The sequence below is a fragment of the Zingiber officinale genome, chromosome 7B, assembly GCF_018446385.1.
Source record: "Zingiber officinale cultivar Zhangliang chromosome 7B, Zo_v1.1, whole genome shotgun sequence".
Taxonomy (NCBI): Eukaryota; Viridiplantae; Streptophyta; class Magnoliopsida; order Zingiberales; family Zingiberaceae; genus Zingiber; species Zingiber officinale.
The window spans coordinates 109,076,202-109,090,684 of NC_055999.1; the positions used below are offsets into that span (position 1 = coordinate 109,076,202).

The 14,483-nt window shown below is 37.7% G+C and overlaps 1 protein-coding gene across 3 annotated transcripts; it reads right to left on the minus strand.

Annotated features, from left to right (window-relative positions):
- Positions 1–8,876: 8,876 nt before the first annotated feature.
- Positions 8,877–14,271, minus strand: LOC122006837 (YTH domain-containing protein ECT1-like). 3 transcript variants are annotated; one of them, XM_042562486.1, is made up of 9 exons: positions 13,998–14,271; positions 13,242–13,306; positions 12,987–13,131; positions 12,845–12,921; positions 11,570–12,004; positions 10,962–11,468; positions 10,456–10,668; positions 9,576–9,731; positions 8,877–9,486 (listed from the first exon to the last, which is right to left on the minus strand). In XM_042562486.1, exons 1-9 carry the CDS (start codon positions 14,023–14,025, stop codon positions 9,370–9,372), a joined length of 1,743 nt encoding a protein of 580 aa, XP_042418420.1. In that variant the 5' UTR covers positions 14,026–14,271; the 3' UTR covers positions 8,877–9,369. The 3 variants fall into 3 exon arrangements, with proteins under 3 accessions (XP_042418420.1, XP_042418419.1, XP_042418421.1); XM_042562485.1 differs by having other exon boundaries at positions 12,839–12,921; XM_042562487.1 differs by having other exon boundaries at positions 12,839–12,921; positions 13,242–13,314.
- Positions 14,272–14,483: the final 212 nt, after the last annotated feature.

The window sequence follows — 14,483 nt, forward strand, 5'->3', positions numbered from 1 at the left end:
CTTGATTGGCCCCATCATTTATCCATGGATGTAAAGATATATAGTGTTGGATAACATAAAGTTAAAGGCTATAATGTGTGCAACCTCTCGATCTCTCACCTTCTTAATTATTTCATAGTCGATTATAAGTTAATTTTATAATTTATTTTTCTTTATATAATCTAAGGATAAACTATGAAGACGACTAAGATGTGTGTAACCACATTTTGCTACACTGCAAAGGCTCAAGATTGTTTAAAAAAAAAAAAAAAAAAAAATTCACCTTTTACATTTTTAAGGTTTTGAATTCGTTTAAAAATTTAAGGGGTTTGAGTCTATTAAGATTTTTTTTATTAATATTTTTTCCTTTTATTAAAATTTTCTTCTTCTTTCTTTTGCATCTTAAAGTTTTGGGTCTATTTAAATAATCATTTAGTTGATGTTAGAGAGGCTATTTTGTTTTGGTAAAATAAAACTCTTTTTCATTAAAAAAAATCCTTATTCAAGAACACTTAAAAGACAATGATTTTATGCCAAAATGATTATTTTTTTTACAATTTTACAACAGTTTTAGTAAAAATCATTATCTTTGAATATTTTTTAATCAAAGACAATAGTTAATACGTTGTATGAGCGCTTTCTTAGGGGCAATGATACAAATCCTTGTCTATGAGCCTTTTTTTGGACTACGATAATGATTTTCTATGGTCACTTTTTTAGGGGATATGATAATAGTTTTTTGAAAATAGTTGCCCATCAACACTTTTTTAGGGGTTATAATAATAGTTTTTAAAAACCGTTATCCTTTTACAAAAACCTAAGGGGGCGTTTGATTTTCATTTTCCATGTTCTTCTCTATTTTCATTTTCTGAGAAAATGAAAAACGCGTTTGATTTACATTTTCCACATTCATTTTCAAGAAAAAGAAAGAGCATTTTCTAAGAAAACGGAAAATATGAAAAAGTCATTTTCTGAAAAACGAGAAAATATGATTTTTTGGAAAATGAAATGAAAATACAAACAAACCAAACGCACCCTAGGCCTTCTATTCTTTTCTCACACCAAGTATCTCAAGCGAATTTCATCTCTTCCATGCCAACCTTGGATGCCACCAATGACCCATCTTTTTCTCTTCCTCCATTAAGGCTAGCGACTTCACCTCCTTTCTCATTGTCGCTGGCCATTCAGCTCATCTCTTTACTTAGTTAGACTTTAATTGTTGCAACTAGTTTAGTTTAATTTTGTGCCATGCTTTTCTTGTTGAATTTAGTTAGGATGTTTATTCTTATTTTTAATTTTGGAGTAATTATGTTAGATTAGATTATGTTTCCATGTCAAGTTCATGTTATACTTATTTTATGTTTTTGTAAATTTTCTTGCAATTGTAATTTAAGGTAGATTAGATTTCCATTATTTGCATTCTCTTTCATTTATTAGGATTAGATTTTATTACATGTATTACTATTTGGGAAAACAAAGATGGTTCAAAGTTTAGTATAATATTCTTCTCAATCTATTCTGTTTTTATTTTTTTTGGAAACTCAAATACTAATGATTAGGTGAAAGTTAAAAAAGAATAAAAGAATATAACCTTCAAAAGATGAAGTAGGAGATTTTAATACTGAAATAACAATGAATTACTTGGTTTTAATTCCCTTATATCCTAAGTGAATAGATAAACAACTTATATAAGTTCATATTGTAAGATCGAAAGTGTTAGAAGGGGGAGGGAGATAAATATCATTCGTGACTTTTTTAGTTGTTTTCGTAAATCAATAATATACGGAGCAGAAAAAAAGAATTCAAAAGAATAATTTGTTGGGAGATTGCTGGCACAATCATTTTTTGAGTCAAAGTTGATCAGTTTGATTAAGTTTGAGTGGATTCGAGTTTAAGTTTCGATATTTGGACAATATGTTGTAGACAACATGTTTAAACAATATGTTGTAGGATATATGTGAGAGAAGTCAAGTAGATCATGGAGGATTGGTACTTGACTGGTAAAGTCCTAAATAGAAGTTAGGCAATGGTAAAGTCCTAACTAGGGGTTAGACAAGGGTAAAGTCCTAACTCGAGAGCTAGACAAAGAAAAGTCCAAGTGAGTCAAAGAAGACCACACGTTGGCAAGGAAAGTCCTAACTATAGTTAGACAAACAAAGTCCAAGTGATCAAGGATAATCACACGTTGGCAAAGGAAAACCCTAACTACGGTTAGGCAAAGGGAAGTCCAAGTGGGTCAAGAGGGACCGTACGTTGGCAAGGAAGATCCAAGTGTGTTAAGGAGGATTGCACGTTGGCAAAGAAAGTCCAAGTGGATCAAGGAGGATCGCATGTTGGAAAAGAAAAATCCTAACTACGGTTAGACAAAGGGAATTCCAAGTGGATCAAGGAGATCACACGTTGGCAAGGTAAAGTCCTAATTGTGGTTAGGCAAGAGAAAAATCAAAGTGGGTAAAGGAGGACCACACTTGGTGATCAGAAGTCCAACAAAAAATTGGCGAAGTCCAAGTGGGTCAAAAGGTTGACTGAACACTTTGTGGAGAAGTCCCAACAGGTCATGGTTAATCGAAGATTGGGCAAGGGGACTCTGGACATAGGTTAAGCAAGTTAGGGTTGGGTAATCGATCAGATGATCGATTGAGACTTGTGTTAATCGATCAACCGATTGATTAAGTACATATCTTCACGAAGTGCATGATGAATCGATCAAGTGATTGATTCACCCTGAACCCAATCAATCAAGTGATCGATTGGAATTTGGTTTTTGCCAAGCACAATGCATTGCACTGTGCTGAATTGATTGAGATGAATTCCAATTGATTAAGGATATCACAAGAGGTTTATGTTGGATCGAGACGCGCTAGAGGGGGGTGAATAGCGCTCGCGGCTAATTCGTTTTTCGAATCGTAAAAAACTATCGGAGAAGTAACGCAGCGGAAAGTAAACAAACACACAGAAGAACACAAGTAGTTTTACTTCGTTCGGAGCCTAGGTCGACTCCTACTCGAAGGCCCGCGATCCTTGATCGCTTTCGGTGGGCAACACTTATAAGTACGAAAAAGGAGTACAAGATTTACAATTAGTACAGTAATTAAAAACAAGTATACCGACGACAGAATCGTAATCTCGAAGCTCCTGGTCGTCGTGGACTTGTAACAGCACTTCAGGGTTGTTGAATGAGCAGCACGCAGCACAAGGATTGCTTGGAAGTTGTGTCCTGAAGCTGCTGGTCGAGACCCCTTATAAAGGGGGTTCAAGGCGCCTTACACTGTTCACCAAGGCGCCTTGAACGAGCCGAGTCACCCGCGTGGATCAGCACGGACCTGGTCGAACTCTATCTGGTTTAAGGCGCCTTCAGCCTATCCAAGGCGCCTTCAACCTCCGGTTCAAGGCGCCTTGAACTCCAGTCTGCTGCGCTGGCCTTTTCCTGGCTCGCACCCGAGGCGCCTCCAAGCTCCATGGAGGCGCCTCGGACACTGTTCATCCGAGTTGTAACTTGCTCCTTTGTTCCTGCAAAATGTGTTAGTCCCAAACACATACCCTGCAAAACAAAGTTAGCACAGAAACATAATGAATAAAAGATTTGACAGCATTCGAACTGTCCGGGTCTGACTTCGGGTTTCCAACCGGAAACCCTAGGTCGACCCGACGCCTATTGTTCCCTCTACGGGGAACGCGTCCTCACCTACTCCACTCAAGAGATTTACCTGTTGTCAGTCCGGTCCTCCAGACCGACTGGACTTTCCGCCTAGGGTTACCACCCCTAGGACCTAGGGTTACCGCCCCCTAGGGTTTTTCTCCACCTAGGGTTACCACCCCCTAGGATCTAAGGTTGCCGCCCCTTAGGGTTTTCCTCCACCTAGGGTTACCGCCCCCTAGGACCTAAGGTTGCCGCCCCTTAGGGTTTTCCTCCACCTAGGGTTACCGCCCCCTAGAACCTAAGGTTACCCCCCCTTAGGATTTTCCCTTGCCTAACCGCAGTTAGGACTTTCCTGAAACCTTATTTAACCACGTTAGATAACAAGGAGTCTTAACTTTGAATCCCTTTGCCATTATCAAAACTGAGGTTCGATCGTCGGATGCTTACTGCACCAACAGTTTAATCGATTGGTTAATTGATTAAGCTTGGTCATGAGGGAACAGAGAGCTTCTGAATCGATCAGGTAATTGATTGAAGCTGCTTGATCGACTGTGTGATCGATTGGATACATTTCTTCACGACAAATAAGAGCTCTTGATCGATCATCTAATCGATCAAGAGGAGTTTTTCATGAAGCACATTATCATCCTCGTGAGAGCATGATCGATTGGGTAATCGATTGAGAGAAACTCACGAGCGAATAGTGGCTTTGTAATCAACTGGGTGATCGATTAAGAAGGCCAGTAATCGATTATATGAAGAAGAAAAGAGTCATTGTGAGGTCGGATGGCTGGATATGCTTGGATCTCATGTGGCAATCGATTGAGGGTAAGTTCAATCCCCTAGATCATAAGGTATAAAGGCGTTTGTGAAGATTCAAATGCAAGACTTCTTCTCGGTTTCTTCTCCACTCTTCACCGCTTGTTCTCGAAAGATTCAAGGCAAAGTGTCGCTTCATTTCTAAGTCTACAAGAGGTATCTAGAAGATACAAAAGATCAAGCAATGTGTTTATTATTATTCATTCATTTCCTTGTTGTATTTTCTTGTTAAGAGCTTGTATGAGGTTTCTCTACCTCCAGAGTATTTATGAGAAGGAGTATTTTCATAGTGGAGAGCATACTCTATGTGAATCCTTGGATTAGTCATATCGTTAAGGTGGATACCAAGTAAATCCGGATGTTATCATTGTTTTGAGTGTTTTCTGTTGCAACAAATTATCGACGAAACGATTCAAGCTAACTACTCCCTCTAGCTCACCGGAGTGTCCTATTAGAATCTACATAAACAAAGTTAACACGTTATTTTTTACTTGGTTTAGAGCATGTGGCGACTCCTACTCCAAGGTCCGCGATTGTCAATTGTTTTCGTTGGACTATCCACTAATAATTTTGAATAAGTACAAGTACAAAGTGATAATAGTTTAAGTGCTATAAATGAAATTATACCAACAATTAAAGATTCAGATATTCATGCTTTCGATCGTCGGAGCAGCATTACAATGTTATCGAGTTGTCTTTAGAGCATCGTGTAAAAGAGTAAATCGTTAGAGGTGTTATTTTTGAGGTGCTGGTCGAAGTCCATTTTATAAGTCACCTCCGAGCGTCTGGATAGGTCCTAGGCGCCCCCACGTAGCATCCTCTCATCGAAACTCTATCCAACAACTTTTATCTTTACCCAGGCATCTGGACCACTCCCGGATGCCTGGATGTTGAGATGTGCTGACCAATCAGATCACGCTAACTCATCTGCACGAGCAGTTGAGTTTGGCCCAGTTCGGGCGCTTGGACCTAGTCTGGGTGCCTGGACGTCCGAGCGCTTGGATGTTCGACACTTGGACCTAGGCCGAGTGCCTAGATGCCCATTGTCCGGCCAATCTTCCAACTTTAATTTCCTGTACCATAGAATTAGCATAACAAGTAAAATATATCATTTTTGAATTTGACAGTCTCGGGACTATCCGATTCTGACTTTCAGATTTTCATGAAACCCTAAGTCAAATTGATGTTTACTGTTTCCTCAACGGGGAACACGTCCTCATCTACTTTTCTCAGGAGAGCTTACCTAATGTCAAACCGATTCTCCAGATAATTTGAACTTTTGCTTAGCATCCGAGACTTCAGGACTTTTTGTCGGACGTTCGATCCCCGACCTATCCAATCTTCCGTATGGTGTCCGTGACCTCCAGAACTTTCACCTACTGTCCTCGACTAGTAGGATTTTTCTCCTAATGTTCTCAACCTACTAAGACCTCTGCCCAGTCCCTCAGACCAAGAATTCCTTGCTTAGACACAACTAGGGCTTTCCAAATGCCTAGTACTCATTAGAACTTTTACCTTATCTAAACTCATTTAGGACTTTCCTGCACACTTAGTCAGACTTATTAGAACCATAATAATTTTTAACTTTGAACTCTTTGTCATTATCAAAATTTGAGTTCGATCATCTGGTGCTTCCTGCACCAACGCATATTTTTTTAATATTTTCTATATTTATAAATTTTAAATATTTTTTAAAATAAAATATAAATAATAATCTTTAATCTTCATAAACTGTGAATCAAATCATAACTAGTGGTTCTAAACTGTGAACTGTAATTGCTTTTGAAGGTTAAGGTTAAAGATTAAGATTTTTTGAATCGTCGAACTGACAATTCCAAAATGTTAACTCGGCGGTTTTGACCTATCGAACCATAAGTTTCGAATCATGATCAAGTCTACCTAGCAGCCAAGCTTGCTCGGTAGCCTTGGCTCCCAGTCCAATAGCTATGTTTCATGTCTAGCAACCCAGTCTTTTGGCTCGACAGCTCGACCTCCTTACCCAGCCTCTCAGCACTCGACAGCTTGCCCTCCCTCCCTTACCTTTCTGCTCGGGCACTTGGGCTATTAGCCCCTAGCAGCTCAACGACTTGGTCGCTCGCTCTTTGGCCGCTTAACCCACTCAACACTAAAGCCACTTGACTTTTCCTGATAGCTCTGCCTTCCTAAGTAACTCGACCTTCCCTAGCAGTTTAGTCATCCCCGACAACTCAACCTTTTTTGGTAGCTCAATTTACCTAGCTTAGCAGCCCGGCTTCCCGCCTAGACCTTCCCGACTTGAAATTTAAGTCCATCTCGATAGATAGAGTAAATTGTCTAACAATATGTTCATGCCGGATGGACATATACTGGATAAAGTTCATACCCCCCAAAAAAGTCATCTCATTTCATTTTCACAAGCACATAAGTGTGTCCTACTGCATAGTAAAATTCTAGATCATTTGCAATTATTTATTTCATTAAGTCTTGCAATACTATTCCAATAAATGAGACTAAGTGAAAACGATTTGTAGATCTTTTATTGCTGAACAATGTCATGTTCACCATGTTACGAATGAACCCTAACTCCCAAATTAAGTCACAATGAGTAGCTGAAAAGTCGACATCGTGATTGTTGGAGAAGGTAGATTTAATTCAAGAAATGTCGATAGCCTTCTTTGGATTTCCATTTAACATATACAGTTCAATGATGATAGATTCCCATGTTGCATAATAATAATTTCAGATGAATTGATGAATGAATTTTTCTTAATAGATGATTGATCTAAGAATGATAGATTGATGGGTCATCCACTATAAGCGCTTACCGATTGATTCTGGTAGTTGGTGAAAAACATTGGTGGGACATAATTGATCATCCCATGATTAATCAACATAAACTAAATACCTGTTACCAACTAAATAAAATAAATAAATAAATAAAAAATAATTTCTCATTGGATATTAAGTTCTTACAAAAGAGTCTAAACAACATCAAAAGACTCAATCTTAAATGGTTGGAGCAAGTAGTATATGGAGTTCTTAATCATGAATCCTAAGATCCAAATTTTAGAAATATGATTTGAATGCAATTGAATTGTCATTATCCCACGAAATCCAATTATGATCTTGGGAAGAGGTAAACTATAGGCAGATCTTTCATAGGGCTTAGGGTGATGACTTCGTACTCTCCTCACTAATGGGAAGTAGGGAGATCTCAAAAAGCTACTCAATTCTACGAAGACTACGTCCTATATATATAGCAGTATATTTGATTTTATTATCAACCTATAAATAATAATAGAATACGTGTTAACAGGTTCTACACATATAAACTCACATCCAATAGTACAAAATCATAAATAACATTAATTAGATTGGTTGATTGGTAATAGTTGCAAAACACAGTGTAAACCCATCGAATAGGAAGATAAGATACAATAAATATTTGAAGTTCGAGCTAGAGAAGTGTTTGGCATGGGAATGCAAATAAGATGAACATATTATATGTCATTAAAGCTCAAACTCGATCATTGCCGTGCTTTATTTATTTACTAACTCAGTTAAAGTTACAACAATATATAAAGATGAACATATTATATGTAATGAAACAGAATGGATACATTCTCATGCTTTGTATACTAAGAAGAAGGAAAGGAGATATGTTAATTGACAAAAAGAAAGAGATCTTGATGCAATACTTCATTAAAGCTAATATGAGCTTAATTTTCATAGAACTCACTCAATAAAACCAACAAAGCACCTGATTCCTGAGTCAACTTTTTTCCTTTTTTGCCTTCATTCCACTCATTAAAATGAATGTTTACCTCCTAGAGAAGGAATGAATATATGCTTTTACTTTTCTATGTTTTGGCGCGATATGTTGCACTTAAATGGTGCAACTAGAACAAAGGGGATTCGGTAGTTGAGACTCATTAGAGGAATATAAGTTGACCGATAAATAGGTCTCAACATACTTCATGCCTCTCTCATGTTTCCTTAAAACATGTTCCATCTCTAAAAAATTATGAATCCACTTCACAATTTATTGTTTTATGAAGTTATGAATAGGTCTTAACAATTCCTAATAGATTGATATAGTTGGTATCTACCTGGATGATTGATCCAATAAATTTTAAGATCAATTTTTAACCAAGATATTTTAATTGATATAAAATATCTCGTTGGATATCTGACCTCTTCATATAAAAGATCACTGTACTAAAACAAATATCCAACTTCAATTTTTACTACAATGATGTGATTTAATCAAAAACTTTAGACTCAAAAACTGATGTAACTGCATCAATCTATTATAATGAACCACCTACCCGAGCTGAGCAGGAAGGCTAATGATCGTCATTAGTTGTTGCATAATTGTCATGAAACTTTTAATGATATCAAGAGGAAAATTTGTCTTCTTATATGGTCAAACAAGCCATCAAGGTAGCAGTCATGTCACTGAAAGAATTTACTGTTAATCCACTAAAACTTGTGCAAATACAAGGTAATGGTGTAGGTTGAGGAAAGAATGGAAAGGGATATTTATTATTATATTATTATTATTATTATTATTAATATGTTGCTTCCAGATTCAGTGTTTGGACAACACAACTTTGCTCCCAAGCAGCCTCTGGGGATTTAGTTTCTTGCATTACATGCTTACACTATCCTACCCCATTTCATCTATCGACATCTTCCAGATCAATTTGTTTCAATGGAGTCATATGCCATTGAAGCCGGCAATGCTTTGCCCGATGCAGCTCTCCCCAACCATTGCTATTGTTGCTCCTGGGGCGGGCACTCCGTAGTCTCGTGTTTTCCATTTTCAGATTCCTTCTTGAATTGAGGTCGATGTTGATAATCCATGAGGGAGGGACAGAATGCTTTTTAACTTCAAAGGAGCGCTGTTGTAGTTCTCCAGTCCACATAAAGAGCTGGCTTCCTTTGCATGTTCACTTAGGTGAAGTGACCCTCGAGCAAGGGAGTGCTTCCTTCACCTCGACTAACACAAGTTTATGTGATTTGGAATCATCTAGCTTCTGGAATTGAGATGATTCAACCATTTTGGACTGTAGAGAATACGCATCAGGATGTAAGAGAGTTTTTAGTGCTCATAGAGACTGCTTAGAGCAAAATAAATAATTCGATAACTGATTACCAGAGAGTTATCCAAAGTTGGAGTAGTAGGCTTGCCCCTCTTCTCTTGCATTGCTTTCTGGCGATTCTCGTAAAAGCCAAAGTCGTCCAATATGGACGTTTTAGCAGAATAGCTCTTGAAAATGTTTAACATCTCAGTGCCTTGTGGAAACTTAACCTGACAGATTTAAAGTACTTAGCATCACATCCAGTAACATATAGAATACAGTAAGGTATATATGAGGCGACAGTTAAGCGGCAAGAGAGCATTGAACTTCCTTTGGACTATGAATCCCAATGTAAGGAGAAGGATGAAGTGCTTAATTATAGGTTCATAAGATTGATACTTTTAACTTCTACTAAAGCAACCTTCCAAGTTAGTAATTATCAAGGCATTTTAACAATATAGAATATTACTCTACTTACCTTATGTTATTCACCTTGTGAGCACCAAGTTTTTTTTTTAGAGCATAGGGTTTAGATTATAATATTAAAGCTAAAGGAAATTAAAAAAATAAAATATTTCACATGGTGCTCACAAGGTATAAGCATCATAAGGTAAGTAGGGTATGAAGCCTCTCTCTCTCTCTCTCTATATATATATATATATATATTGTGCCATATCATTTTTCAAAATCTTTAAGAAGTACACAACGTCTTAAGTGAAAATTAGTGGAGGGTTTGATAATACCTTAAATCAAATACATGGTCATGATTTTTGAACTTCCATTTGGTCATGTGCTTGTATTTTGAGTTACGAGTCAATGGGATGATCCTTAGATTGTATTTTGAAAACACAATCATCTAGTAAATTATCAGAACATTATAATAGGAAACCCAGATCCTTCTAACAGCCGGATAAACATCAACATATTCACAGTTGAAACTATAGAGAGGTATACCTCTTGCGTATCCCTGCTGTTTGTTACAGGCTTGTTCTCATTATTCTCCAATATTATGTGACGGAGTCGTGGGTTTGAAACATCTTTAATTATATGCCACTTCACTGGGAAAAAGCCATTCCATTTGTCCTGTTGCCAAAAGGGCATATTTTTACTGAAATCAACTCGGCCTGACATTTCTGCAACACCACAAAATTGACCGCTTGCATTAACCTGAACAACAAAAGATTCAAAGGTTTAGGCAAATAAAACAATTGAGCATTCAATAAAACGACACTTGTAAAAAGGCAAAATTCTTCAATCATAACATGCGGAACACTTGGAGAGATGATACACCCACTTAATGGATTAGGACATTTTTCCTTAAAATCCAAGTTACACTTTTAATGACTAAAATGCATGTGTCATGAAATCCATGTAGGAGATAGCAACACCAAATCAAGGATCATTTTTTGCGATTAGATAGTTAGGCCAACCTTCGAAAAGGAGGAGTTAGGTCTACTTACAGAAAAGAAGAGAAACACAGGACACTTGCCACCCTTTTCTGCCATCTTTCCTTGAGCAGCTAGGAAGGCATTGTCAAGCCTTTTGTTCCCATTTGGAGTGCTTGACCAGACATTATATTTTATACTTTTATGAACATCATCTTCGCTGTATGATTTTATTATAAAAAACAAAGCTTGTTCATACTTCGTTATGAAATCAGGAGAGTTGTATTCATCCTTGTCAATTGAACCACTGCTATTATCATTCTGTTTGATGCTAAGAGTTTCCTGAAAATTATCGCCAGAATTAGTAGTTTTGATGCTATTTGTTCTAGGACCACGGTCCAGATCAGCAAAACTATTAAGCTTATTTCTGGCTTTCAGCTTTTCATCATCAACCCAGCAACGTGTATTTTCGTTCATAGGAATGACAGCGTTTGGATAATGCAATGCACCATTCACTTGGTTAGCATATGCACTGAACTTATTTAGAGGAACATATCCTTTGGGTAAAACAGCAGTGGGTGCCTGGAACCATTTAATTCCAATGGAATAATTCAAAATGTGCAAACAAAAGGATCTCAAGTACAATCTTGCATACTAGACAAACAGAAAGTTAAAAGCATTACCTTCTGCACAGATTTCTGTGTTTGGTTTTGAGCTGATACAGGAAGTGATAAATCAGATGCTAGTGAAGTCACTTTTGAAGTTGTCAAGGTTTTGGAAGGAGGAAGGTTATGACCATGGGATGAATGATTTGGTTTATAATGTGGATTTGTTGGATCCACAGTAAATGTGTTCCCTTGAATCCCATCTTGCAAGAAAAAATATGGATCCCATGGGTATGCAGGAATTAGCTCAGGCCCATAAGCAATTGGATGAGCATAAATTCCTGGCGAAACAACCGTTTGAGGAGAAACTGGACTTGCATAATATGAGCCTTGCCCCCAAAACTGTCCATCAGCACAATACATGGGTCCAGGTGAGAATGGACCGTAGTTGCTATATCCAGTTTGAAATCCTGGCAAGTAGTATATCAGCGATCCACTATCAACTTGAATGGTCTGAAACAAGGACACACAAGAATATGTTAGAGCAAACATCCATACAAGACAATCAAACCATCCATATGAAGCAAATTGAGAAAATACAGCACTCTAGGTTGCCCACTAACTTCATAACTAGGAAAAGAGTGATAATGCTCTGTAATTTGACCCTTTTTTTTACTCTTTTCACTGTACTCTTCTCATTGTTAAATTAACATTTGATATTCCACATTGTGAAGTGGAATTCAGACATCATAAATACTGAGATGAATGATGGATGTGTGAGGTTACCTCCAGAGAATAAGCAAAAACAATTAGCATATGAAAGCAAAGTAGCCACGGTGGAGGTGTTCAAAGATGGTTTCAACTGATTTAGTTAAAGGTTAGTTGATTAGAGAAAAAACAAACAAACCTTACATCTAAACAACCTTGCTATGCTCGGAGAGTGATATGCTGACATGGTCTCACATACTCAATGACAGAAACTGATCCACATGAAACCTGACTCAACCAGTAAGGGACAATGACTATTTGTCAAAATTATTGCAGTAAAACCTTTTCAACCTATCCACAGTGAATTAGACAAGCAATTATTGCTGCATATCCAAATGAACCCGTTTTTAATTTTCCATGGTGATTTTATGACCAATTATAGTTAGCACATAAACCTAAAGACTGAAATATCAATATATATTTTTTAATAAAAAAATAGCAATTAATTTAGAAACTAGAACATGTCCCTTCTTTTAAAAATGCTGTTTCAGCAGCTCCTAAAATGGAAATCCTGAAGAACACATAAAGAAAAGAAAAAAGTCGAACAAATTGCAGGAGCTAAAAAAAATGAGTACATACACTTACAGGATGCTCTACTTGGACGTTATCTGTTCCACGGTTGCAACGTGAATTATCCCATTCCCCCATGACACCATGAGATCCTGTTTGGATTTAGATATGAGATGAAAGTGAAATTCAGTTAACTTGGAAAATTTTGACGACAAACCTGGATAATAGTAACCATTATAATATGTGCCCTGATCATCCACAGACACATCTTGGTCTACCTCGCTTTCCTTGATGATGCTTGTTGCATCTCCGGAAGAGATGCAGGATGTTGCATCAGACAAGCTTGCACCTTTTGCACCGAACTAAAAAGAGAATTAAGTCAAAAATCAATATTGGGTTTGAAAATAAATCAAGCAAAACCCAACTAAAAAAGTTCGATTTCAAAAGCAAGCAATAGTACGCTGCAGATTACCATGGTGACACTGGTGGCTTTTGACGGAGGATCGATCTTCAATGTCTTAATTGCTTCATCAATGGCTGGATAACTAAAAGTGAAGGTCGACGCATAACCAAAACCGGAAAAGAAAATACCAATTGACCCAATATATCAAGGGATGCAAGGATGCCGATTTATTAAGCCAGTAGAAAATCGTGCCGCCGTGTAAACAAATCATAGCTTTACATAGATACTTTTTTTTTAAAAAAAAAGGTTTACATAATTTGATTATTTGACAAATCAATCGCGATCATCGAGATCACAAATTCAAAAAAAAAAAAAAAAAAAAAAAAAAAAAACTAACAGCGATATCTAACTCAATTGATCCCTAAATGACAGAACCATCAAATTCTTTTCAATAAAAAAAAAACAGATAGATCCCTCATGTTGCTTGCATCTAAAGACAAAAGTATTCGTCTTTATTCTTTCCTTATGGGCAAGAAAAAGAAAACCAACCATTAAGTATCAACCATCGGTCATCAATTTGATACGACCTTATAGGATCTCTGATATAATGGAATAAAACGTCATAGAAAAAATGGAATGAAGAAAGTTGTTCACAGATCAGCAACAAAGCAACAAAACTGAAAGAAAAAAAAACGAATTTTACAAACGAAAAAAGAATCACGAAAAAATACAAAGAAAATCAATCAAGGCAACTCGGATCTGATAATAATAATAATAATAAAAAATCAAACAACCGCATGTGGAAAAGTGCAAAGATCAGGATACGCTTCGCCGGCCTCGCCTTAGCGTCCATAAGATCACACCACAAGTCTCCGCAAAAGAACCCAGAGTCTCTCTTTCCCTCCAGCTCGAACGCCTGACCGCGACAAAGGGGCAATCTATTCGCCGCCGGGAACCGGTGGCCGCTTCCGACGCGCTGTGTCGGCGGACGAACAGACGGCCAAGCTGCGGCCACGACGGCCTCGGAGGGGCGATCTAGCGGTCCGCGAGCCTCGGCGCGGGGCAGCAGCAGGAAAGGAGCTACTGTCGTCCGTCGGATGATGGCGAAGCGGGTGGCTGAGGCGATTTAAAAATCTCGAGGCCCGCCGTTGTGCTGCCGCGCGGAAACCGAGTTAGTTAAACAAGTCCAGCGATTCGCCTGGAGGAAGCGCGCCAAAAATCCACGCTGGCCTTGTCGCATCCGCAGTTTCCAGATAATCAAAGCTGTCCTTCGAGGACGAGAACAGAGTCATGTACGGTTCCTTTTTTGTT

Bases quoted from the DNA above. Each gene is read 5' to 3' on its own strand.
- LOC122006837 (XM_042562485.1), bottom strand. From the start codon at position 14,025: ATGGACGCTAAGGCGAGGCCGGCGAAGC. The intron at 12,005-12,838 runs GTATGTACTCAT...TCCTTGTTTCAG, and splicing joins AAGTAGAGCATCCTGTAAGT to ACCATTCAAGTTGATAGTGG. The intron at 10,669-10,961 runs GTAAGTAGACCT...TTTGTTGTTCAG, and splicing joins CTGTGTTTCTCTTCTTTTCT to GTTAATGCAAGCGGTCAATT.